This window comes from Fringilla coelebs (genome assembly GCF_963513975.1).
Source record: "Fringilla coelebs genome assembly, chromosome: 3".
NCBI classification, from domain to species: Eukaryota; Metazoa; Chordata; class Aves; order Passeriformes; family Fringillidae; genus Fringilla; species Fringilla coelebs.
The window spans coordinates 73,227,017-73,254,361 of record NC_140030.1 but is presented as its reverse complement, the minus strand read 5'-3'; the positions used below and the strand labels follow the sequence as shown (position 1 = coordinate 73,254,361).

The following is a 27,345-nucleotide window of genomic DNA, read 5'->3' as shown; positions in this document are numbered from 1 at the left end:
AGGTCTGGATTGCAATGGAGTGCACTCAACTCTTGCTCTTCCTTAGGAAGTGACTCCATATGTGTTTACATAAACACACAGCCCAACATGACTGGGCAAATATTACTCAAGGTTTTGCCATTTGCCTTTGGGGTAAGACTGAGAACAACCGTGGGGTCAAAAGGTCAGAAGGTTAGGAGGGAAAAGACAGAGGGTCTACACACAACAAGTTGTTCCCCCGTCGTTGTAATAAGTCTCAGTCCTACTCAATGCCCCCACGAGTCCACACAGGCCTGTCAGATGCCTGCTTGCAAAGTTCAGTCAGTTCATCATCAGATATGGAATAACCATAGCACTCTGGTTATCATTAATAATATTTATTTTGGAAAAATATTTTAAAAATGAATTTCTTCATTAACAAAACGGTAAAAAAAATCAAATAACATTTGCACAATATTCCATAAATACATTTATATACAAAAAAATATAGTCACATAGACCCGAAGTGCCTTTGTACATATTTACCAAAAAATTTAAATTATAAAAAAATGAACATCACAAAATACTCAAGCTTTACAATTATCATGAAAATATTTTTACAGATTCAAAAAAATAACACACTTTTTCTCACCTAGTAAAAAACACATTTTAGTATCAAAAAAGACAATAAAGGCAGTGTTTGTGTCTCTAATTCAAGAAAAGACTGGCTCATAATAATCCAAAATATACACTTCAGGCAGTGCATGCTTCTTATGTAGTAATTAAGTCCATTCATTTAAATATATATAGAAAAGCAACTGACCATAGTGCAATGATAAAATTCATAAAAGGCAGTGCAACAGTAATCCTTGAACACAGACCCTTGCCTGGTGTCCATCTTGTTTCTTTATTTTGCAGTCACTTTGCTAACTTCAGTAGAGAACCAGCTCAAGCCTGAATTTAGTTTCTCAGCAGCAGTCAGTGAAGGAATCTATCTCCCATTCCTCTTTCAGCAGCATTCATTGGGGCACGTCTCCTCTGAAATTGTTCTGAACAACCACCTTGCCATATGACCTCTGGTTTACACCTGGAAAGAGAAAACACAAGCAGAGATCAGGAGAGGTTAATGAAACATATGAAGAGGGCTGTAAGGCTGCAGAAGGTTAGGACTCTGCATAAAGCACACCAAGAGGTGGGTCAGCACACCTCAGCCATTGTACCCTAGTCTACAAAACTTGTCAAACCCACAACATCCACAGCAGCAAGTCACTGAGCTTGTCTTTACAACACCCACAGCATCATAAACTCCAGCTGTCTGGATTTCAACAGGTGCAAACCACTGTGGCATTATGGAAAGGAGATTATCTGCCCTGGCACGTACTGGATGGGAGCTGTGGACCAAGACTTTGCTGTTCCAACCCTACTAACCTCAGTTGCTATGATGCACTCATCTTTCTCTTCTGATATGACATACACCGACTGGTACTTTGTGTCCTTTGAAGTGGAATATACTGAATCTGGTCGCTTTCTTTCAGAAGTATCACTATTGAAGGCAAAAAGAGAAAGAACAAGTGAGATGACTGTTGCTTAATGCTACCTATGAGATATGCACTCCCCCTTCAAAGCCAAGCTGCCCCCTGCACTCAGATGTGAGATACCTCTTTAGTTGTACTGCACTTTTCTCCTCTGCCTCTGAATCATATGTTTCACACTTGGCTTCACATTTGCTGTGCTCCTCCTTAACTGAGTCCTCATTCTTGAGTTCATGCACCAAATTGTAATCCACTGATGGGTATCTGACTTTGTAGCCATTTTTATCAGAGTTATCACTGTGAAAGTCTACTTTCTTATTTGTGTTTTTAATCTGAGTGGCACCAATGACACTTATGGAAATGTCCTTCTCGCGCTGGCAGTTTGCCAGGTTATTCATAGTCTCGGTCTCACTCCTGCAGGCATCAGGCTGGTGATGCCTCTTCTGCACTCTGAGCCTGACGCACACAACCACAGCAGCACACCCCAGCAGCAGCATGAGGACCAGAATAATCCCAGCGCAGACGGCGATCCAGGGGAACTGGGAGTTCTGGCCTTCCGTGTACTTTTCAGTGAAGTCCACGATGACGGGTCCCTGCGGTGGCTCGGGGAGCAGGAACTGGCAGTTGAGCCCGCCGTAGCCCCGGGCACACTCACAGACATAGCGGTTGTTTCTTTCGTGGCAGGTGGCCCCATTGTGGCAAGGGTTGTGTTCGCATCTGCTCACCGGGGTGCTGCAGTTCTTCCCGTTGTATCCTGGGGGGCAGGTGCAGGAGTAGTCATTGATGCCATCCTGGCAGGTCCCTCCGTTGACACAGGGGAAGGAGGCACAGTCGTCCACGTTGTCATCGCAGTGCCTCCCAGTGAAGCCAGCCTGGCACTGGCAGATATAGGAGTTCCCCAGATCGACACACTGGGCTCCTGCAACACAGCAAGGCGGAAGAGCTGAGCGGTGGGCAGCCAGACACAACAGCCCCCCACTCGCTGCTCTTGGGGCAAAAGGTACAACCAGCAGCTGAGGACAGCTTTCTTTTTAAGAGGTCAGCTTGATCTTTGACAAGTCTAATCCTACATAAAAAGCATATTTTTTAAGAAAGATTTTTGTTAAGCAGATTTATTTTTCATTCTCAATTCTATTCCTTTTTTAAGATTTCACTCAGCTTGAACCAGAACACTAGTCCAGGTCAGATTAACACCACATCTCATGTTACAGAGTTTGAGTGGCAATGAATAAGGAGGATTACAGTACAGAAAGTCTTCACTGGTTTAATCAAAACAGGAAAATTACTGTTACCAGATTACAAGTAATGATGTTTAGCACTTGTGTGGCATTTGCATCCACAGACCTCTAAGACTCTCTGTAAAGGATTTGAAAGTATAATCTTCCATTTTTTCATGCATGAATCTTCAGACCAAGTAACTTGGCTACAGCTATCTCATCAGAAAACACAATCTGAAGCAATGCCCCAAGCCACGCCACTGCTTTCTTAGTAGAGATCCTCCTCTATCAAGTCAACTATTGACATGCCAAGGACTTTTTTACAAGAGGATGTTGTGGTAGGGCAAGGCAGAATGGCTTTAAACTGAAAGAGAGCAGGTTAGATAAGATACTACAAAAAAATTCTTTACTGTGAGACAAGTTGCCCAGAGAAGCGGTGGATATTCCATCCCTGGTAGTGTTCAGGGCCAGATTCGATGGCGCTTTCAACAGCCTGGTCTAGTGGAAGGCGTCCTTGCCCATGGCAGGGGCTTGGAACTAGATGACCTTTAAGGCCCCTTCCAACCCAGACCATTCTATGATTCTATGACTGATCAGCGTGCCTTGATCAGTGTGCTTTGTTATGAACTTCAGACTAGACGCCAAAGTAAGGGTATGCTGTTTGGCCTTACCATTAGCACAAGGGCTGGAACTGCAGTAGTCAATTTTCTTTTCACAGTTGAAGCCAGAATAACCCAGTGGGCAGCGGCAGCTGTAGCCCCCGTCGGGGTTGTCGGTGCAGCGCCCACCGTTGAAGCATGGCCCGTCTGCACAAGTCATCGCGCTCAGCTCACAGTTCTTCCCATAGAAGCCTGGGGGGCAGGTACAGGAATAGCTGTTCTCCAGATCCTGCGGGGAAGAAACAAGAAATTATCAAAACGTTGTCTGAACTTGCTCTGAAATCCAAAAAGGGATTTTAAAAATTAGTAAAAGTGACATTAACTCCTCCCTTGGAGGAGTTTAACAAACAACTTACAGTGCAGCTTCCACCATTCTTGCAAGGGTTGGCGTCACATTCATTGATTTCAATCTCACAGTTGGAGCCTGTATACCCAGGTCGGCACGAACAAGTGTAGCTCCCCTGACCAGTATTGGTGCACGTGGCACCATTCTTGCAGGGCTTGTGGTGGGTGCAGTAGTTCAGGTCTGTAAGAGATATATTTTCTTTTTTTAAAGAGAGCAGCCAAGGTGCTTGCTACTTTGCAAGACTAGCAGACAGTGGGTGAGCTGAAAATAGTTGCCTGTTTTCTGCATTTTAAAACGGATGCTCAGGCAAGGACTGAGAACTCACCCTGGTTGCAGAAAAGGCCACCCCAGCCTTCCTGGCAGTTGCACTGCCACGGCTGCTGACAGGTACCATGAAGGCAGCCTGGGTATCGGATGCACTCATCACAATATCGCCCCTGCCATCCTACTCTGCATCTGAAAAAAAAAGATGACAAAAAATTCTCTTCAGATTTAGACTTCTCACAGTTGGAAACCCTGTCACAAACTCTGCAAGCACACTGATGCCAAGGATCAAGTTTTCTAAAAGCCCTCAGTGATCCTTCATGTGAGAAAGTCACCAAGTCCAACAGTAGCATCAGCTTTCATCGGTCCTAGCTACTTCTTCCACCTCCATAGATAGACCCATGGTTCTGATAGTTAATTTGTTTACTCTAATAACAAAGAGCCAAACCTTACACACAGCACTGTAAACCCATTAGGTTACTATTAATGGCACTGATGTTTGACTTATGGAATAATACTTTGATCTGGCATCAACCGGATATTTCAAATTTCCATCTAATATGAAGAAAGGCCTTTAAACCAACCCTTCAAATGTCCAATGGCTTATTTAACACCACAGCATCAACACTGAAAGACAAAGAAGGAAGCAGGAAGGGAGTGGAAAACTTACTTGCATTCCCCCGGCTTGTCGCAAAAGCCGTGCTGCTCGTCACATCCAGGCAAACAAATCGCTGTAAACAAACCAAGCAGGGGAAGACATCAGCACTGGTGCCAAAACAACTCTCTTTTACAAGTCTTAGTCTGGGAGCACCTTGTGGGTGGGGAGTGAGTCCCTTTTACTAGGTTGGGGCAGTTAAGCGCAGCTGAATTAATCTCTGGAGTCTGAAGGAGTATTGATCTTGCCCCGTAACTGGGCACTTTACTTATCACCAGGGATGAGCATTCTTCTTAATACAGTTGCACACAGACAAAAGAGGGCTCACAATTGCTCCCTTCCCCACAGCCCCTCACCCCCCTTCCCTTCCCAGTGAGGGTCAGAAGTCCTTTTTTCCAATTCTATGCACACAGCTCCACCTCTTAATATCCCCCGAAAGTGTGTGTGCAGATAAGAGTGGACAGCTGGTGTGCAGGGTGCCAGTGCAAGACAGCTGCTCTATTGTCTATTCTCTCCCAGCAGCTGCCCCACTGCAACAATACCCCGGCCCCGGAGCCAATGGGGCCGGCGGCCGGCGACCGGGCAGCCTATCCCTGCCCACAGCTAATCTATGGCACGCGCGTGATTTCGCTGCAAAAAAACTTTTTTTTTCTTATTCAAATAAATAAGTCTAAAGTTCTTCCTCCCTCCTTCCCCCCCCGCCCTGCTCCGAAAAGGGGCGGGCGGGTGGGTGCAGCCCTGGTAAAAGAGGTAAGCGGGCCAGCGGGAGGGAGGATGAGAGAAGGGAAAAAAGGGACTTCTGCTCATTACTTCGCCTGGTTATGGAACTCATTAAGCAGGCACTGCAAAGTTTTAATTCAACAAAGCCAGCCAGAGACAATGGCATGCGAGGGGAAGGAGGGGGGAAGAAAAAGAAAGAAAGAATCAGTGCTGATAATCAGATCGCCTCCAAGTTGGAAAGAATGGAGCTGGGGGCAAGGCAACGGGAAGCAATCTGCAACTGGCAGCTCCACTCACTAACGGCAAAACATTCTTTTTGCATGCACACATAAACACATCTCCCCTGCCTAGTAGGTTTGTGTCAGTGCTATAAGCTGTTTTTTTTCTGAGAGGGAAAACACAGCAAAGAACGCACGTAATGAGTCAAGAAAGATGGACAGCCTTCTGCTTCGCTGTGGGAATAGCAGAGATGTACAGGCATTCAAAAGTGCTGACAGCCCCAAAAGAGCTCATTATCAAAATGCTTCCTTTTTCCCCACCCCTTGACACAACTGGGCTAGGCACTTTTGATCATGGGAAAGGTTGTAGCTCTCATTTAAAACACTATCAAAGAAAATGCGAGCCCCTTTGCCTGCTGTTTATTGTGCAACATCGTACCGTGAACTGCTAAAAGCATCCTAGCACTCACTAACAGTGTGAAAAATCAATCAGGAACGGTCTGATAGCAGCTCAGCTGAGACCACAGTGTAGGTGGGTTTAAAGAGAAACAAAAACACAACAAGAAGAAAGCTGAGAGGCTGCTTTACAGCCTGGAACTGTTTTCTTCCTGCCTGCCTGGCCCTTTGATGACTGCAGAGGAGCACTGGCCCAGTACGTCATCTGCCAGCATATTTCAGATCCGTGTATACACACAAACAGAGAATGCCATCACAGGCTGCAGCAGGGCTCTGTGTGCACGTTTGGGTGTACACTGCTATGGATCTACAAAGGGCGGAATCTCGTACAACCGGAAAGTATCTGACATCCTGGACTATCCTGTCTGTGATCTGCTTACTGTCCCAGCTTTTCCTGCTGTACCAACACACCACATTCCTCAAAAACTTCAAGCTTTGGGGTATGTTTCATGTCCTTCACTACTTTATTGGTACTAATTATCATGGCAACGGGACAGAAGAGAGTTGAGGAATAAGGTGAACGTTCTTGTAGCCCCATGTGCCACAAGAGAAATTACAAGAGAAATTTCTGTTAGTGGCAGCATATGAGTACCCCAAATGAGAAATGTACAGTCTAGAAGCCATAGTCTTGGACTTCCCAATATTTTTCTTAATACAAGGCCGCAGAGAATCAGACCATAGCAAGCCTATCCACAAGGCCTGTCGCATGGATGTTGCCAAAGCTTAACTCCCTCCCCTGAAGCTAGGTACCCTGTAGGTGATGATCCCAAAGTTGTGTCGTTGGAGGCATATAAATAGTATAGGTATAAAAAGTAGTCCTGATGTATTTCAATAAATCCTCAAGCAACTGCTGAACATTGTGCTTCCAGATTAAATGGTCTAAAGCAAATGAGCAAAAGTGTAGTGTTGGCACTGACATTTTGTTGGCTTGAGAAGGGGCTGTCTGCATTAACTTTCTGTGGCAACGCTGAGATCTCCCATCCCTCACACTGGTAAGGCTTGGGCATGGAACCAGACATCCCTCCACCATTGCTTGGTTCTCCCTCCCCGTGGGGCCTGATGTCGGAGAAACAGCCCTCCGCCAACCTCAAGAGCTCAGGAGACACTGCTGCAAGGGGCACCCAAGGAGACAAGCAGGTGGATACTTACGCTCAGTGCAGTACTGGCCTTTCCAGCCTGGGTTGCAGACTTTCTCGCCACGCTCTCCACAGGTGAAGTGACCAAAGGCATCATCCCGGGGCCGGCAGAAGACGGAGCAGCCCTCTCCGTAGTAGTGCTCGTCGCACACGAAGCGATAGGAGTACTTGAGGTCAGTGCGGCCGCTGCTGTGCAGGTCCTGGGACCACTCCTCACCCACCGCCAAGTGTCTCTGGGTGGCCAGGCGGCTGATGAGGCGCTCAGGGTTTTCTGTGTGGAAGTGGAGAGGAGAGTGGTTAGAGAGCTCAAAGCAGGCAGGGCATAGTTGGGGGGGGGGGGTCTCTGGTGGGAGGGGAGCTGCTGAGGCAGGGTTACATGGCTGCATGCCAACAGGTTGGCCTCTGTTGCCACAGGTCTACTTTAGAGGAGAATGTGCCACGCACTGCAGAGAAAGGGACCAAATAGGCCTGCAGGACTGGGATTATTATGGGGAAAAGTGTGTTTCAGGACACTTACCAGTGGTGAGGTCATCAGGTGAGTCCGTATGCAGAGCCTCAATGATGAGCGAGAAGGTGCCCTGTGGAAAGAAGGAGCAGACACAACCCACCAGGAGAGCATGAGAGCAGGTAGGCCCAAGGGACAGTGCCACCAGTCCCCAGGAGTTATCCGTCATTGTCCCCCTCCCATCTTAACACTTCAAGGGGATTGGTGGCCTCTTGGAATGGCACGGGACGGGACGGGATGGATATGTGCCGCCCCCTCCAGCATCGACCCCCACTTACAGGCCAGGTGAAGCCGAAGGGGAAGCGGATGGGATTGCTGAAGGCGGGGTCGGCACCGCCCGCGCCGTCAGGGACGCTGAAGGAGTTGGCGCCGAGGACGGGGGTGATGGCGCTGCCGTAGGTGCAGGGCGGCTCGGGGGACACGCTGGCCTGGTAGTGCTTGAGGCAGACGCGGAAGAAGGTCTTGCAGTCGCACTGCTGGAGCCCGCCGGCGCCGGGGCCGCCCCCGCGGCAGCAATTGCGGTTGCTGAGCAGCCCCTTCTTATTGACAAACTCCTGCAGCTTCAGCTCGAAGACCCCGGAGGAGCCGACCTGCGGGGCGGGGACAGCGGCCGTCAGACACCGAGCAGCCCGCTTCCCAGCCCAGCCCCGGCCCCGGCGGGCACCCCCTCCCCGCTCTTCACGGCAGCAACCGGCAGCGACAGTCCCCGGCAGCCCCCCCCGGGACTCCCCGGTGCAGGGACCCCCCGGTGTAGGCACTCCTGTCCCCGGCATCCCCCCCGGGACTCCCCGGTGCAGGGACCCCCCGGTGCAGGCACTCCTGTCCCCGGCATCCCCCGCGGAACTCCCCGGTGCAGGGACCCCCCGGAGCAGGCATTCCTGTCCCCCACCCCGCGGGCACTTACCTGGCAGCGGCTCAGCAGCACCGAGAGGACGGCGAGCGTCAGCAGGAACCGACCTCCCATTTTGGAGGTGCAGCTCTGGTGCCCTCGCTTTCCTCCCCCTTATCTTCTCGTCAGAGGGAAAAGGGGAAAGTGTCTTTCGGGGTAAGGGGAAAAACACAGCGGCCAAAGCCGCTCGTCCCAGCAGAGCTGGAAGAGTTAGTGTCACGGTCTCCTTCTTTCAGGAGTGTCTCTGACTTTTTTCCCCTTTTGCCGATACCTCTAGATGTAGCCTGTTGGCAACTGACAGCTCTTTCGGATGGCAAAAGAAAAAGAGAGGAAAAGAGAACGGGGGAAAAAAAACAATATTTATCTGTTAAACTCTTTTTCTTTCGCGATCCACGATGCTCCTCCTTTTCTCCAGGAAAAAAAAAAATAAAAATAATGAAATAAAAGCAACTTAATTCCCAACAGAGGCAGAGAAAAGGCTTCCCAAGGAAGATTAAAAATTGGCGATCTGGAAATCCCTGCAGAGGCAGCAGCGGAGGCAGCGGCGATAATTCCCGGGGCGGTGCGATTCGGGAGAGGCTCTGCGCGGCTGCGCTCGCCCTGCGCACGTCGGGGCTGGTGGGTGTCAAACAGCAGCGGTGGCGGGCAGGTCACGTCGGAGCCTTGATCCCCTTTTTTCTTTTTTTTTTTCTCTTTTCCTTTTTTTTTTTTTTTTTTTCAAAGGAAGCGAAGCTCTCTTTCCTTGTTGTGGGTTTACTTTTGTTTTTAGAGGAATCCCAGCCAACAAAAATAAGCTCGTGTCTCAACAGCAGCGAACAGAGCGTGTCCGGGTGTGCTCCTACGGGGGAGGGGGTGCCTGCTCTGCGCTGCTCCGCTCCGCTCCGTGCCGCGGCTCGGCTCGGCTCGGCGGCTCTCTCCGAGGGTGAAGCGCTAAGGATCTGCCTCTCCTTGGGCGCCTGCCGCCCTTATATCCCGCCGGCCGACTGCATGCCTAATGAGATGCAAATGAGCAGCCCCCCAATCTGGCTAGAGCTGTCACAAAGGAGCCACTTTTCCAAACCCTCCTCTCAATGGATCGCCAAATGGTCAGTGAGCTGTAAAATGTGCAACCCTCCTCCCCCTCCCCTTCGCGCTCACAAAACGTGTTCATTTACATTCCTGCAAATTTGGTAACCGCAAGAATCCCCCTTCTGCTCCGCCGAGAGGGTAACACCCCCTCTGCACCGGGGAGAGGCAGTGCAACACGCTCCGGCCAGAGAGCAGCCCCGGGGACGGCGGGCTGTAATTGCCTCTTGGAACGTGCAGAGCAGCCGCCGTGACCCCAAAAAGTGACTCGGTGATCGTGACTACTCCAAGGGGCTTCTCCGGCGTTAAAGGGACGAGGGAGGTGGGAGCCATCGAACCACAGCGAGGGGAGTCCCATTCCATGAAATTGGCACTGCATTTACCCTGGCATAACAGGGGTAATTGGGGAGAGGGACAACGAACGTGGACGAAGTGACCCGGGGTTAGCTCTTCCCGAGGCTCCGCTCAAGGCACGCATCCCGCCGGCGGAGGCACGGGGGATCCCCGGGGGTCCGGCGGCGAAGGAGGACGCGGGCGGGTTCGCGGCGGGGACTCGTGGAGGGGACCCGTTTGCGGGGCTCCGCGGGTCCCGTCCCCGCCACCACCGCTGCCGGAGAGAGCCACTCGCTGCGCCCGGGTCCCGCACCCCTCTATGATTATTATCATCATCACCAGCAACCTCTCCCTCTCTCTCTCCGTCTCTCTCTCTCTCCCTCTCTCTTTTTTCGTCCTTCAGCTTAGTAAAAAGTGAGTTTGGTGTGTGTCGTTCGCGTGGCTGTCATTAAGGCCGTTTGTTATTGTGTGAGGGCTGAATCAGTTAGCTCTTTGTGCTCTCAGCTGTATGGTAATGTAGACAGCACCTGCTCCCTGCACAATGCGAGGGAGAGAAAGAGCTCCCCTCGGCGCACGCTACTGCCTCTACAACAATGTCCGCACATTTTTTAAAGAAATCCCTTCCAGCACTTCCCCCCTCCGCAACACACATACACACACACTCACATACACACACATACGCGCACTAAATAAACTAGCCCGAATTTACACCAGTCGTCACCTTTATAATTTTTTTTACGTACCCATCAGACAGTATAACTTTTGTTTTGATCTTTAAAATAGAGAAAGGAGTTTACTGGTGCGGTAAAAAAGGGATAGAGACTATTACCATTTGAGCAGTTTCTTAATGATGGATGGAAGCAGGGGATAAAAGTTGGAGGGCGACTCTGGCATGTCGCTCGAAGCAGGGTTTTCCACTTTGTTTAGGCCCTCTGTTTAAACACCTTTGGTAAGCGCAGGCGGATTCATTAGGATGCAAGGTGTAACTGTCTCTGTAAATGTCATTTTAATTGTAACAGATCATTTCAGCACAGATTAAGCTTGTGTGCGAAAGGAGAGGATTTGGCTACAATAACCTCACTGTAGGTATGCCATGCTAAAAGCCTTATTATGGCGACTTTATTGGGTTGAAACGTGCATTTGCATGGCAAAATGTGGCTTCCATTGAAGCAGATGTCTTGATCACAAATTATCTTACAATGCGCTAGGAAAAAAAAAAATCTTAAAGACTTCTTAAAGTAAAAGCATTGAGTAATACCAATTAAAAGAAAATCACTAATGAGTTCATTCAGCCCAGCTCTTCTTGACTGTTCCAGGACTGTAGCTGCCCACATTCATTTACTAGGGGTTTATGGCACCTACCCCAAACCCAGGCCACCTACTCCAACCCTTGGTACAAGCATCCAGATCTTGACAACATTTTGCCACTCGACGTGTGTCCTTTACATCTAATTGTAGTCGAACGAGCCATCTACATCCAGGTGCTCTTCCTCTCGCCTCTCCCCGCCCCTCGACGCATAAGCAAAAGTTTAAAATGTACAAATGTACAGGAATGTTTGGGTTTGATTTTTTTTTTTTTTTTTTACCCCGGAGTTGTGTGTGGGCAGAGAGGGGACCAGCGATCCCGCAGGCACAGTGCGAGGACGTAGGGAAGGCAGCCCAGGAGGGAGCGGAGCGGAGCGGGCGGCGGGTCCCCGGAGGCCCGGCCGCCCGCCCCCGCCGTGCCCGGCCTCAGCAGCGGGGAGCGGGGGGGCGCATCCCGCAGCAGCGCCGGTTTTCACTGCACATTACTTTTGCCACCTAGCGTCAACATCTTTTCAAGTGGCTTGTCGCTGCTTCGCAAACTTTGCTGCGGCGTTATCCCCGGGAAAAAGAGAGAGGGGGAAAACATCACTTCGTATGAGATTTACCAAGCGAGTGGGGCGGGGGGGCGGGGGTGAGCGGCAATATCTTTCTTGAAATTTGGGCGGTGGACCGTCGGTGGAGGCGAGAAGTGATATATCAACGCGGATCTTTTAATCTACGAGAGATAGAAAGTTGGTCCATTAGCATCTCCTTGCTTAAAAAACTGGAAATAAAAAGTTACACGCGCGAGGGCTTTAACCTAGCGATAGAAAAAAAAAACCAAACCGAAAAAACTTGCCCCCAAATCCTTAACAACCCCCCTTCGGTACCGGGTATTTGTTAAATTGACGTGGCACAGATTTCTCGATTACCGCTGCTGAGCGTGACTGAAAGGCGCCGTGAGAGCCGGCAGGATCCTGCCCACGGCGCTCATTCTTCTCTGGCTTAATTTATGCCACGCGATTCTGTATTGGGGAAATCAAGCAGAAAGCTCCTTTTTCTGCTTTTTTCCCCCCTCTCCCTCTCTCTTTCAGATGCTGGACTAACGGGGAGACTGTTTAACTTAAGTGTTTCTATAGGAGGCTGTTGTAGTTTAACTCCTGCCCACCAGTAGCTGAGGCGAACAAAGGAGGGACTCGAGGTCTAACTATTCATCCATTCTCTGCACTTTAATTTTCATTGATTTCGAAGACAAGGGGAGCCCTTAGGGATTCTCGCTGAAGGGGGATGACACGCCTTTAGACGCGATCAGCCCCCCAGCCAGCCATCTGCTCCCAACCAAATGGCGCTTTTTCGCTCCCAACCGCGTGTCTCCGCACCGCGCTCGCCCGCCGCCCCCCGCCGCCCCCCGCCGCCCCCGCGCTGTTCGCCGTGCCCGCGCACCGCCACCGGCCCCCGCTGCCGGGCACGGCCGGCCAGTCCCGTCCCGTCCCGTCCCGCCCGACGCCCTGCGCGGCCGCACCCGCCCCGCCGGGTGAGCCGGCGGCGGGACCCCCGGAGGCGGGCGCGGGGAGCGGGGCCCCGCCAGGGCGCTGTGACCCCGCACGGCCGGGACGCGGCGGGCCCGGCCCCGCCTGCCAGCGGCTCGCTGGGGCTGGTGGGGTATTGTGCTCTCCCTCCCTGCCCCTAATTGATACCCTTCCCGCAACGCCGGCCCCCCTCTTCTGCTCCGGCGAGTATTTACGGTCCCGCCGCGGACCCGCGCGGCCGAGAACTCCCCATCAGCCGCAGCTTTTATTTCTAAGCGAGCCAGATTATGGGAAAAGTCACTCAAAAAGGGGCGTGGGTGGGATATGTGCGTATATTAATTACGGCGACGCGCTGCCATCGCTGGCGTGCAACACTGATTTTTCCCGGGACGGAGGACTCCGGGCATATGGCGAACGGTGCGCTGGCGGAGGGACGTGAACGTGTGGAGCTATGTGTAGCCGAGTGTGCATAATATTTTAATTAGATCTATAGTCCCTACGGAGGTATGTGTGCGCGGCTGCCCCTCCGCCGCACGCCCCCTTCACCTGTTCCTCCGGGCCGGGCCGGGCCGGTCCGGGCGGGAGGGGATGCGAAGCAGGGGGAGGGCAGGCAGGGTGCCGCCGGCCCGGGGCTCTGGCTCCCCCGCTGGCCCCAGGCTCGGCGGCGTGACCGGGGGTGCTGGCGCTGCCCCGGGCCCCGCCGCCGGGCGCCCCGACCCAAGGCGGGTGCGTGACGGGCGCGGAAGGGCCGCGGTGCCGGAGGGGCGCTCCACCGCCCTTGCCGTGTGCGGGGAGGAGGATTAAGAAGTTTAGCGTGTAGGTTAGCCCAAAGTTGCAAAGGCATGTGCTGATTAGAATAAGAAAGGGCAGTCGCGTGGCTCAGCTGGCACACAGCGAGGCCAGATGATAGATAAGCAGCTCTGGGTCTTCCCTTCCCCCCAGCCCCCTTTTTGAAATCGCAAATCATCTGCTCCGGCCCTATCCTAGCCCCTCATTTTCATTACAATGGTTGTGTGTTTACCTGTGATCCTGGGACGGGGCATTCCTTTGTCTCCCGAGGAGATTACCGCAGCCAGCTGCTCTCCAACCCTTCCCTGGGCAAATCCCGAAGTGGCCCCTATATGTGTTTTACTGATTGCACACGAGGAGAAAGCCAGATACCCCCTCCCCCCGCCCCGGCCTCGTTTCTCTGCGCTACTTGTTTGTTTGGGTTTGCTCCTTGGCTCGCTTCCGACGGGATTTAGCTTGTGGGAAACTAAGAGGGATAAAATTGATCACTCGTGTGCGTGAGCTGTCATTGCTCCCAAAGCCGGGAGGGTGAAGGGCTGCTTACCTCCGCCCGGGGGGCCAGAACCACGGGACCCCCAGGGAACGACAGGACAAAAGGGGTTCGAGGAAATAAGGTTTCCCCCCTCCTTACCCTCCCTTAGCCCTCGGGTTCCCCTGCTCCATCTGGGACATAACTTTTCCCGAAACCTCTCTTGGGTGCTCTGAGCTGGGCAGGTCCCATTCCTTCCCCTGTCCCTGCTCTGGGACGTGCAGTTTCAAATGCTCTTCCCGCCCTTGCCCCTCTTGAGAGCACCTCGGCCTTGCATTTGGAGTACTGGCATCTTTGCCTGCCTTTAAATTCAAGGATTCTCAAGGTCTTCACCACACCAGAAGCCACAGAACACATTTGAACTAGAAAACCTTCTGAAGTGCCTTACCACATTAAATATCTCTGTTCCTGATATTTATCCTGCACCCCAGCACCCCATTTGCCCTGTCAAGCAAGGACAGTGTAACCCCATGCAGCGCCTAGGCCTGGCTTGTCTTGGCAGCAGTGTCACAGAGGGAGGGTGAGCAATAGGACTCAGATCATGTACAGGTGATAAAAAATGTGATGGCACTCCTCAAAAAAATGTTCTGCATAGCAGCTATGAGATTCTGCTGGATGGCTGGAAAGATCCCGTTCTGCTACCAACTTCAGTAGCAATATTCACTGTCTCTGCCAGTTCCTGTAGGAAAACTCCCTCTTTTCCCCAGAATTATTAATCGTCATCTTAAGCCAAAATTTTAAATAGTAGCTGCAAACCACCACTCCAGCACAGGTCACTCTCTAGAGCCCTGTGACAGCACAGAGTGCTGCTGTACTGTGTTGCATTTCATGCATGAAGGGTTTTTGTGTTCCCCCCCTTTGCACAGTGTGCGTATCTTGTGCACTGTATGCTGGCTGCAGCGCAAAACTTGCTGCTAATAAACTTTGGGGGAGGAGAGGGGGCAGCAGTTTGATTACGTGCTTCCAGACCTTTCCAAGCCACTTCCAGTTTGTGGAGTTTTTATTTATTTCTTCATCTCTCCACGTTCAGGGTAGGCAGGGGGCGGGAGAAGGTGCGGGCAAAAACTACTCTGCAGAAGGTGATTATGAGAAAGAGGATGGGTATGGATGGGGCGGGCCTGAGCTTTTGGAAATGCTCTCCCCTTTTCTGAGAGCATCTGCCCGGAGACGAACAGATGTGGGCACCTGCGGTGACAGGCCACATATGCTCCATCCTATTCACAGGCATTCAGACACAGCCACAATGGTGAGGCTTTGTGCACTCGGAGTCACCAAATATATTAATCTGCACTCCCCAGAGCACCGCTCTCTTTAATTTTTCACCGGCAATAACATCTGATCTAATCTTCCCATGGGCTCCCCCGTGTCCCTCTTCCCCCTCCCGGAAAGATGTGAAGTTATTCAGGTCCCCACCTGTTGCCGGCGGGCAGCGAGCGGGTCTCGCTCCCGGCCCGCACCCAGGGCGTTATCCCGGGATGTGCGGCCCGGGGGACAACGGGGGTTCCCCTCCGCTGGCAATCGTCGGGCACGACAAAGCGAACCCGCCCCCCGCCAAAGGTCCCGCTGCCCGGGGCGACATAAATCTCCCCAGTGCGACTCGGGGGGGTTTGAAGCGATTTCGGTGCGCGACGCTTTCATGTCCCCCGCCCCGTCCCCCCGTGCCGGCCGGGTTTGTTTGGGGGCACAATGCCCCCTCCGGCCCCATTGTGGCCATACAAAGCCCAGGGACCGCAGCCCGCGGGCGGGGACAGCCGCGGTTGCCAGCGGCTCGGCCCCTCCCGGGCACGGCCCGGCCCCTCACCGGCACGGCCCGGCCCCTCACCGGCACGGCCCGCCCCGCCGCCGGGCGCAGGCGCGGCCCCGCCCCGGCCCGCGGGAAGCGGAAGCGGCGCTCGGGTCAGTGCCGGGCGGTGGGGCCGGGACCCGGGGGCTCCTCGGGACTGGGCCGGGCCGGGCCGGGCCGGGCGGAGCGGAGCCGGGCCGGGAGGGGCGGGGCGGGGCGGTCGGTCGGGGTTCCGGTCCCTGGTCCCAGGGTGCGCGGGCAGCGCGGCCCGGGAGCCGCACAGACCCCGGTGCGGGGGGCTCGGCCCCGCGCGCAGCGCCCCCCGCACCCTGCAAGGTCCTGAGAGGCCCCTTCCAAGCCAAACTGTGATTAAAGAGGGTGGCATTCAGAACTCTGTCTTTAACTGATAGGTTCCGGGAATGCTTTTAAAAGCTGTCTATTCACTGTACTTTGTAAACTCACTTTCCTTTCTTTACCTTTTGAATACCATAAGCATGTATATTTCTTAATAAAAAACCAAAATCTGTCCTCGTTTTTCTTGTATTGTGTACTTCTCTATACGCTATTAACCTGAAATCTCCCTCACTGGGGACACTCAAGAACCATCCAAACACAATCCTGTGCTTTGTGCTCTAGGATGGCCCTGCTGGAGCAGGGAGGTTGGACTTGGGGTTCCTTCCAGCCGTACTCATTCAATGTGAATGAATGAGTGAATTTTGTTTGGTCATACTTACCAGAATCTTTTGATACTTACATTTTTCACTGATACAAAAGCCAGAAGTGGAAGGGAAAATGAATGAGTACTTATGTTCGGTTTGCAGAGGGGAAGTAAACTGTTTCAAATTGTTAAAAGCTGGGATACAGCACTGAAGTATCAGCAAAAGCGGAAAAATAACAGTTCTGTTGCCAAGCAGCTTTTAAAAATACTATTGTAGAATTTCATTGTTTTCCAGTATTGCATCTTAGAATGTTGTTTTTTATTTCTCTTCTTTCAGACTGCTGTGAGGTTTGGAGATCAGCCATGGGTGTTAGAGGCTTGCAGGGATTTGTGGCAAGAGTTTGCCCTGATGCGTGCCAAACGGTAGATCTGAGAGAACTGGCAGAAAAGCATCGCATTGATCATCCTGATAGCCCGCCTGTTATCGTGGTAGATGCCATGAGTTGTGTTAGGCGCTGGTACACTCCAGAATCCTGGGTGTGCGGTGGCCAGTGGCGGGAGTACCTTGCCATTTTAGAGGATTTTATCAATGCTTTTATGGCAGCCGGTATCAAGTTGGTGTTTTACTTCGACGGGGTGGTAGAAGAGAAAAAGAGAGATGAGTGGATCAAACGGAGGATGAAGAATACTGAGGAAATAACCAGATTGTTTCAGTTTATCAAGACTCACAGGAAACAGCCAGGGAGAGAAATGTTTGTTCTTCCTTCAGCTCTGCCTACTTTTACACGTTACGCCCTGAAATCACTCGGTCAAAAAACAGTCTGCACGTTGCAAGAGGCAGACTATGAGGTGGCTGCATATGGTTTGCAGCACAAGTGTATAGGAATTCTGGGGCAAGATAGTGACTACCTCATCTATGACACATGTCCCTACTTTTCCATTGAGAACCTCCGTTTGGACAGACTGGTCACTGTTAAGTACTCCCGAGAAGTTCTTTGCCATGTGCTGGGTATTAGTTTGACACACCTTCCTCTCTTTGCGTGCTTGCTTGGCAACGATATTGTTCCAGAAAGCATGTTGGAAGGCTTTTGGCACAAATGTTTAACCAACGGTCCCCACAGGAATAGCAGCTACAACAGAAGAACAAACATACTGCTGTCTGTAGCAAATTACATCTCAAAAATTCCATGCTCGTACAGCAGCCTGAAACATTTGGAAGAGATTCTACCTCTGGGATCAGACAAGACATTGCTCTGCAGAGGAGTGAACTCCTATCTTTTGCCTGGGCAGCAGTCTCCATGGGTTCCTCCCAATGAAACAAATTGTCAAATGCTATCTCTTCAACAACAATCAGCTTTCTGTCAAGATAAAGAAATCTTTCAGGTAACTTGTTTTTTAAAGCTTAATGATCACTTCATTGCCATGACTAGTTAGTGGAAGTTAGTAATGAGTACATCAATCTATCTTATTGATTTAAATTGCTTGTGCAAGAATCTTTTGTCTGTTAAGTAGAGCCCCAGTTACAATTATTGCATGCATTAATATGAGCACAGATACAGCACAATTAATAAAAAGTAATTTCTCTTGTTTTGAAATGTCAGATAGGTCACGTAATGGGGAGCAGCTCCTGTCTTGGCCGGCAGCTGGGCAAAGAAATGTACTTCCCATGTATTATATGATTTCCCATGTTAATATGATTTGTGTATTGACTTGGTTTTTACTTTGAGAACCCACAGGTCAGCCATTAGCTGGTCAGTGATCTGCTTGGCTGTGCCTTGAAGTGGAGGTATCAAAGGTAGCTGTGCTAAGAATGCAGAAGTTGAAATTGCTTGTGGTGGGGACATGGAAACTCCTACAGAATCATGTCATAAAGTCATAGAATGGCTGGGGTTTGGACTAAAGATAACCTAGTTCCAAATCCCTGCCCTGAGCAGGGAGACTTCCGCTAAACCAGGTTACTCAGAGCCCCACCCAACCTGGCCTTGAATACTTCCAGGGATGATCCAACTCCTCTCTTGTCAACCTAAGCCAGTGCCTCATCACCTTCACAGCAAAGGACTTTTTCTTAATATCTAATCTAAACCTACTTTCTGTTGGTTTAAATCCATTTCCCCATATCACTACGCACCCTTGTGAAAAGTCCCTTTCCAGCTCTTTTGTAGCCAGCCCTCTGTAGGTGTTTGAAGGCTGCTCTAAGGTGTCTCCAGAGCCTTCTCTTCTCCAGTTACACAACTCCAGCTCTCTCAGCCTGTCTTCATAGCAGAGGTGCTCCAGCCCTCTGATCATCTTTGCAGCCCTCTGGACTCACTCCAACAGGTCAAAGTCCTTCCTGTGCTGGGGATGTCAGAGCTGGACACAGCACTCCAGGTAGGGTGTCACCAGAGCAGAGCAGAGATGAAGAATCCCCTTCCTTGCCCTGCTGGTCACGCTGCCTTGGATGCAGTCCAGGGTTCAGCTGGCTTTCTGGGCTGTGAGCGCACGTTGCTAGTCAAGCTCACAGATCAAGCTGCTTACTCAACAAACCCTAAAGCCCTTCTTAGAGCTGCTCAATCCACTCTCCATCCAGTCTGTGTTTGTGGTCAGGATTGCTCCGACCCAAGTGCGGGATCTTGTACTCGGCCCTGTTGAAACTGATGAGGTCTGCACAGGCCCACCTGTCCAGATTCCTCTGATGGATCCTTCCCCTCATGCATTTTGATGGCACCACACAGCCTGGTGTCACCTTGCCAAGGGAGCACTCGATCCCACTGTTCATGTTTCTGGCAAAGATGTTAAATTGTGCTGGTCCCAGTACTGATCCCTGAGGACACCACTTAGCACTGGCCTCCCTTTGCACATCGAGCCATTGACCATAACTCTTTCAGTGTGACCATCCAACCAGCTCCTCATCCACCAAGAGGTCCATCTGTGAAATCCATGCTTCTCCAGTTCAGGGACAAGGGTGTTGTACAGAACAGTGTCAAATCCAATGAGTCTGTATTTTGTCATTTTTAGTTCAAGTTAAATTATCCTTGTTTTCGTTGTCCCTGAATGACCCAGAAGCACTTTAATGGGTTTATTAATTCCCAAAGGGCAGGGGTGCAGTAGCAAGTTTTAGTTATGACATCCCCCATGGACAGGGATGCACTGGTGTTGGGGTGAGATACGGTATGGCAGATTGAGTCACTCTGGGAAATTGGATTTATTAGCTTAGGGTGGCGTACCTGGCTAATAGAAAATGTGCTACCTTGCATCAGAGTTTATGGTACAGTAGTACCATAGTAAGTCTAGAGTACAATTCTGTCAATTTGTGGCAATTAAGATAACATATTGAGATTCTTTAAAAAATCTATACAAGGAAGTGTATTTTAGACCCTATATTAGCCATCTGTTACTCCCTATTTTATTAGGTCCTTGTAGACTTCAAACACAGAAGCTTTTCTTTCTTTCTCTTGCTTATCTTGAGCATTTTCTTTAAAACTATTTTTCTGTTTCCTCATATTACTCTAAAGTAACAATATAATTTACATTTTGCTTTCTAAAAAGACTATAAAACATTTTATAACTGCATTGTAACCTATGCAATGCTCATTTCAGCAAAGTGTAGATATATTTGGGTTTTTATATTCATCACACATACATATCACTTTTGACTGTTGTAGTTAAATAGAAGATATTTTAAAAAATCAGCAGCCATACATCATAATAAGGTGTTGAAAAATCTCTTTCTGCTTGAAGTGCAAGGAAAAAACAGCCAGAATGCAATTATCTAGGTTGGATTATGGCCAGGACAATAGGGGCAATATCCTTATTCCTCAAGAGAATGTACCATGTGGTCTTTATGACAAATGGTCATTATTTCTTGGCTTGGTCTTTAATTTGAAGGGTTTAAGTTCTGAGGCATCATGCTGAGCTACTGCTCTAATAAAATAATAATGTTTAGAAACTCCATTGAAGAACGCCTCCCTGTTGCTGCAAGAATCCTACATGAAGCCAGTCCCTGTGCCAAGGAAATTACAGACAAAATGTTAGACATGTTAACTTCTCTTTTGTTTTTGTTACAAGTGTTCAAATATTTGTATATGTAATGTGTGTGCTTTGTTTCATATTTTGAAACCCATATGTAGTTCTGCTTACCTTGCACACTGTCTGAGCTTCACGTAAATGGCTCACAAAGCTCAATCCCCACCATGAGGGCATAGCCTCATGTTGCTGTTTCTCTCAGAAGAGCATAGCTTTCTAGCTGATTGTAGGTATGAATCAGAAATATTTTTCAAGATATAGACATTGAATACAGCAATACTTTTGAAATCAGCTTGTAGTTTTTTCAGTACATAAGGATGTGTAGCTTATTGGCAAATTACAATAAGCTAGCATTGTTGATGGTCTCATCTGTGGCTGGCTTCTGTGCAGTGGTTCAGTGCTTCATTAAAATCCTGCTTAGAAATACTTGATGCTCTGTTTTTATTTTATACAAAAGTATACTTGGTGGGATTACATTGTTTACACATATTAGGAATATTGAAGTATTTCTTGCAGAGAAACCTTTAATTTATTATATAAGTGCTCTGTTGATTGGTGCTGTACACAGAAAGTATGGCATTTTAGTAGAATTAGTTTTGATCACTACCCAGTGAATGACTGCAGTTTGACCTGCTGAGTTCCCGGGTTTGCAGATACTGGAATTCTGCAGAAATGGTGAATTTGTTTCTGGCCAGTGGTCCAGTAACTCCTGGTGAAAGAATCTGTGGTAGCTACAGCTGGATGGCACAACCCAAATAGTACAGCTAGCACGACGCATGCAGGGAATGCAGAGCAGAGAAACATCAGTGCCTGCTCACCATATGGCACAGGTCCTGGAGAATTTGTTAGTGGCACCCCATGGAAGTATTCACTCCACTCAGCTGTTTAAAGAACCCGAGTTTTGGTCTGGGGTTGTGAAATAGAAAGTCTGTCTGTCTGTGCACTTGACCAGATTGTCAGTGTTACTGGTTGGGATTCTGTGCTGATGAGCACAAAATGGTGCTGAGAGCATCTTTGTTGCTTTCTCACCTAGGCTGTTCCAGACCAGCAGGCCCTGCTGGTGCTGCGGCTGCTTGTAGCCAGCTGCTGTAGCCAGATGTCTGCATCCAGTGAGTGGTTAATGTGCAGCCTGGGTGATGCTGTTAATTCTGCTTTTCAGCAACATGCCTGCAGACCTGGTTTTCCTCACTAGAGTAGATAGCATTTCTTTTCACAGTGGAGAGGTATTGCAAAGTGTGGTGAAATTAAGTATTCTAATTTTACCAGAATGTAAACTACACCAAGTCAGATCAGGAAAGAAATACAGCTTCTTATATAGTTCATCTTGCAATAAAATTGAAAGTTTGCATTTTCTTGTGATTTCACTCACTTTTAAAAGAAGATACATTTTGAGGTGACCAAAGGAGGGCAGCTATACTGGAATTTAGAATTAATTTTAAGAATAGTTACTTTCTAGAAAACTGTTGTTCAAGCTCTTAAATTTTAAGAATTAAAGGTGGGGCTAAGAAAGGTAATGATGATTTTCCTGGGGATTCCTCTCCACAAAAAGATGGATGTCTGAAAATAAACTATATTGGTGTTACTTGAAAAAGCACTTGTTCCCTCCCTGGCTATTCCCTCCATTTCTACTGATAGAGAAATATCAATTTCCTCAAACAGTGAATACATTTTGTTACTTTTTGATTATTCTTAATTTTGGAGATAATGCCTTCTTCCTTCTTTGAACAAACAGTTAGCTAAAGAACAGCATATCCAATCTGAAAATTATTCGATCTTCAATATCCTGAGTCATGGAGAGATTGAGTGCAGCAACTCCTTGGAAGATGACTATGATACAGAGATTCCTGGACAGGCACTTATCTACCGCCCTGCCCGTCAGCATATTTATTCTATCTTGTTGGAATCTGGAAAAGGTAAGGATTAAACTACTTACACCATTTTGCTTACAATTTTGAAATATGAAATCTTGAATTCATTGCTTCAGTGGCTCTATCAGCATTTAGGATAGAAAATGCATTTAGGATAAGACCTCCAAGCAGCTGAAATGTAATTCTTATGGAAGTAAGAGAAAATGTGAGAGTGAAATTGTGGGGCTTTTTCTACATGCTGTTCCATTTCAGTGCTTTTAAAGTGAATTTTAAAAATTTGAGCTTTTTTCCTTGCTAAATGGGGAGTTGTGAAAGTTATTAATGATCAAAAAATTGGGCAAAGCAATGGTCTTTACGAGATTTTTTAAAGTCTGAAGGTACATGAAACCTAATGTTCTTGGATAAGTGTGGCTCTGGATGAATTAGTGAGTTGTAGTACACTTGTACAGAACAATAGTGCACTGTTAAAGTTTTACCTTCTGTTGATTTTAAATCTGCAATTTCAGAGCAGTCAAATACAGTTATTGTAATAATACAAATGCAAGTAGTCATGCCAGCTATTACTAGTTCTTTCATCCACGTGCTAGAAAATATGATTTCCTTATCCAGCGGTATAAACAGATTTGGTAGCAGGTACTTATATCATATCTGTGCTTGCATTCATCTCCTTGAAGACAGAGAGTTCTTTATTCACATCCTTGGACCAATTTCATGTTCTTAAAGCTTCCATTAGTTAAGTGTTATCTTTACAGTGTCTTTCAGCCAGTGAGTTGAAAATTAAAAGTGTACTGAACTTTATTGTTTTGAGTGTGTTGATTTCTCTGTGGTAATCACTTTACATTTTATTGATGAAAGTGTACCACCATCAAACTTAATATTCAAACTATTTGCTTAGAAAGGCACAAAAAGGTAATTAAGTACATGATTTCACTCAGCAGCCAGAGGTTGAAGTTGTGCCATAATAGGAAAAACTGAATCAGAGTTTACATAACAATTTGGAGAGAATAACAAAAATCCCAGCAGTAATCATGCACATCTGTCATTTTTCATTTTTTGGTGTACTACCTCTAAATTTTGTAGGTAATTAAACTTGGTTGGGTTTTACTTATTCATCTAAACAGCAGGATATTCATTGATGTTTTCAGAAATACCCAGACCAAAATTCCTAATTAACAGCTGTTGCTGCAAGATGTCAGGGTAGTAGGCAGGTTAGCATTTGTGTTACAGTGGGTTTAGTACTCAGAGAAGATTAGAATTGAAATACAGAAATGTTTATTTAGAGTCATGTTGAAAATGCAATTTTAATGTGAAAAATGTCTTCTTTTGAGGAAGTGATTTTAGAATAAAACCACAGATAGCATGGGTTATTTATTCTCAGTTCAGGCTTCCAATTCTCGAGATAATTTTCTAAATTAAGTCATAGTTTAGAAAATCAGTCCTTAACCTTTTCAGAAAGGTAAGTAGATTGTGTCTGCATGGGTGCCTCTATTAAATCTGCATTTTCAATGCATGTGTCCACCTCTAAATGCTTTAACCATGTCACTTCCTAGTAGTTCATGAGTTGTTTTTTTATTCCAGTGTGTAGTTGCTTCTGAGTTGAGTGTAGATCATTAGTCACAGTCTGTATTGGAATGCATAGGTATGTGTAAGCATTAGTTTTTATGGATTCACTGCTAGACCTACAAAGAAGCTTTGTTCTTTACAAAGTAAGTAGAATTCTTTGCCAGTTTCCCTCAGATGAGGTCAAGTTGACTGGTTTTTGTAATTTGATAAGGAATAGGATGGGAAGAAGTAGTCTACACTGTCTGTAGACAGTAGTATAATGTGGAATGACATTGGGTTAGCATTATAAAAGAGTTTAGTGGAACAAGACAACCAATTAAATTAGTCCATGTGGAGTCTGCCACCATTATACAGCTGCTGATGTAGCACATTTGAAGATAACTCGACTAACTACACAGTGTTTGCTCCAGTTTGCAGTGGTCATGCATGTGTTAGTGATCCTCTTTTTTACTCCTTAAAAGCATCAATTAAAATATGGTGGAAACTGACCTCTTTGCAGTTTGCAGATTACTTATCGTTAATTGGCAAAGCAGCCAAAATTTAGTAAAAGCAGTGGTTACAGTTTTAGTAAGAACAGGTTAAAGCTAATGTAAACTGTTTGCCCTACTCTGAAACTGGAGACTGTTAGCTTTGAATGTCTAGATTGTGATTTCTAAGGGTGCTTAAGAGACCCACAAATCCATAGGAGCAGAATGTCATATCCTTTGAAGCCATCGGCCCATACCATGCCACTTTGCCTGAAGCCATTGTGGGATGTGTTGCTTTTCCTATCAGTACCACTTCAAATAATTTTCTTGCACAGCCACTCATTTCAATCCTTGCACATTGCCTCAGTTGTGCTGTTGCAGCTGTCTGTGCAGCTGTGTGGTGGCCTAGTTTGAGAAACTGAAAATAGCCTCTCTCTTCCCTGCCTTTTTGTCCTCAGGTAACTAACCTGGTCTGTTTCCCTATCTGGCTCTGTGTAGCCACAAGCAGCTGGGCTGAAACACCCCGAGGGAATGGCAGGGAGTGGGAATGAGCAAATCAGTGCCTGCCTGTAAAAGATAGCAGAGCTGCTGAAAGAATTGCTTACATAACATTACCTTTGGTATAGTTTGGTGTGTGGTTCGTGTACCTTTACTCATGGAAACGTTGGAGAATCACAGCCCTATTTTTGACCCTACAGAAATAGATAGGGGGCCGATGGTGATTCTGACAACACGGCATTTGTTGTCTGTGTATTTTAAAAGTGCACTTATAATTAATTGTGCCATTCTGATCAATGTGTGAAATATTGCATGCAGTGATAGAAATTGTTAACACTCTAGCATCTTTCTGAGAAAAAGTACTTCTGAAAAAATTCAAGTAGGAGGGGAAAATAACAGTAAATAATACACCCTGATAGGCCAGCCAAGCTTTCTTATGTGTGCAAAGGGTTCAGAACAAAGCCAGCAGGTTTTGGCACTAACAGAGCCCATGAAAATACCTGCACCTGCATGTCCATTGCCAATTAGGAGGTTATGTAATGTAGCCTCAGCCCATGGCCAGCTCCTCGAAGTCCTGGCATCACTCCCAGTTCTAACATTAGCAGGCCAGACTGATCCTTGCTTTGACACATTCAAAACCAGTCCCTTAGCAGTATTTTTGCCAGTTATCACCAGTGACCACTCAGGAGAGTTGGTGTTGTTGCAGGTACAGAGGAACACGCATCACAACATTTTCCAGCTCTCTTGTGGTTTGCACATAGTTGAAGCTTTCCTTTGGCTGCCTAGGCAGTGCTTTCACAGGTCATTCAGAATCTATTTAAACAAAGGAACTGATTTTTTTTTTTCATTTAATTGGTGATATTCTTTATATGCATTGTGGGGAAAAAAGGTGGGGACTTTTTCCCCAAGGCATTCCCATGCAGAGAAGGTTGACATTTAGAAATCATATCTCCACTTTGTTCTTGGTATGTTAATGGGCCATCAGTTTGCAGGATCTTGCTTTCAGCTATATTTATTTGGCTATTTATGTGAACAGTGATATATGTTTGTTACTAATGGGCTAGAGTAATGAAAAGCACTCAGCTGATATGGTGCTATGTCCTGTACCTACATTCACAAACTTTAAAAGAATGAAACTGTAGAATTCCTATCAACTTCCCCTTTTACTGTGCATGAATTCAATGGTTGATGTCAAAAATAATCTCTCAATGGTATTTAGGATCAAGACACATTTTGATATGTTTTTCTGTGAGTTGTGGAACTCATAAAGAGCAATACTCCTCACCAGCAAAGTTATTCTATTTCCATGCTTCTTTATACCATCTTAACTTCTCCTCACGTCCTTGACAACTCCTTCCTGCAGTATATGGTGTTTCTAAGCATGTTCCCTATTGCTTCCTGCCCTTCCCAAATCCCATCTACTTTTTCTCTCATCTCTAGCTTTTCTACAGCTATTTGTGTATTGATTTGCCATTCAGTCTGTTTGGATACAACAGGTAAATTGACTTTCCTGCCTTTCTTTCAATTGGTGCCCTAATAGGATCCCTCTGTCAGCTGAGTCTTCAGTTTCACAAAATGTTTAGGACTTTTGAAATCCATTTGAAATCACTTCTTCTTTGGCAGATTTAGTTGAAGCAGAGCAGTGCATCCATGAATTCATTATAAGACAGATGTCCTAATTGCATAAGGTTTGCCTCCTTAAGAAACCAGGCTAAAATTTAGGAGTCTGAGTGAGCTGAATAAATTGAATAAAGCAGAGTAATCCACACACTAAATCTTAAAACTGAATGTTAAAACATTAGAATGTTTCTGAAAGTGACTTTGGGTTATTTGATTGAAGGGTTTTGCTCATGAAATAGCATCATCATAGACAATGATTTATAATCAAGATGTGAGATTATTCAGCTATTGGAATGTACAGTTTAAGGCTTTTTCCCCCTGTAGTGTAGGCATTTTAAATTTTACTTTTAATGTCATTGGTTTTTGAACAGATAACCATGGCAAGTCGTGTAAAACAGTCCCTCATATTCCATGTGTTGGTTCTTCAGTCTCACCTTTATTGGGAGTTTGTGCTGCAGGTCCATGGGGAAGAAAGGAAGGAAGAAGCAGGGTTGTAAAACAGATTTTGTAGTGTTCTTTTTCCCTTCTCTTACCCCTGACATTAGAAATTCATCTGAAGAATTTTTGCCCTTGCACCATAGCACACTACTTTTTCATTCGTGTCAACAGTTATCTCCAGCATTGAGCTATGAGTGAGATCAGGAAATTGTGTGACAGCAAACCTTTTTGGATGGACAAGGAAAGGACAGTGTTAGAAAGGTTTGTTTGGTTTGGTTTAATCTAGGGGAAGTTTTTTATTAGGGTTAACATGGCATCAAAAACACTTGTGCAGTAAATTTTAGGGAGTTTGGAATTGGTGATA

General features: G+C 47.5%; 2 protein-coding genes across 2 annotated transcripts in view; one reads left to right on the top strand and one right to left on the bottom strand.

Annotated features, from left to right (window-relative positions):
* Nucleotides 1–742: 742 nt before the first annotated feature.
* DLL1 (delta like canonical Notch ligand 1) lies at nt 743–8,630 on the bottom strand (the record flags this gene model as incomplete). The annotated part of the gene is made up of 11 exons (XM_084202204.1): nt 743–1,045; nt 1,387–1,501; nt 1,617–2,409; nt 3,379–3,595; nt 3,723–3,892; nt 4,038–4,168; nt 4,647–4,707; nt 7,175–7,432; nt 7,679–7,739; nt 7,945–8,256; nt 8,571–8,630. The coding sequence occupies 11 exons, from the start codon at nt 8,628–8,630 to the stop codon at nt 1,040–1,042; spliced, it is 2,184 nt and encodes a 727-aa protein (XP_084058330.1). The 3' UTR covers nt 743–1,039.
* Nucleotides 8,631–16,888: 8,258 nt separating this feature from the next.
* FAM120B (family with sequence similarity 120 member B) overlaps nt 16,889–27,345 on the top strand; it is a gene marked incomplete at its 5' end in the record, with an annotated part of 47,658 nt that continues 37,201 nt past the window's right edge. Inside the window, 2 exons of the mRNA XM_084202857.1 lie at nt 16,889–17,908; nt 22,260–22,440. Of these exons, the coding sequence (XP_084058983.1) occupies nt 16,889–17,908; nt 22,260–22,440 (1,201 nt within the window). The remainder of the gene's footprint in view (nt 17,909–22,259; nt 22,441–27,345) is intronic.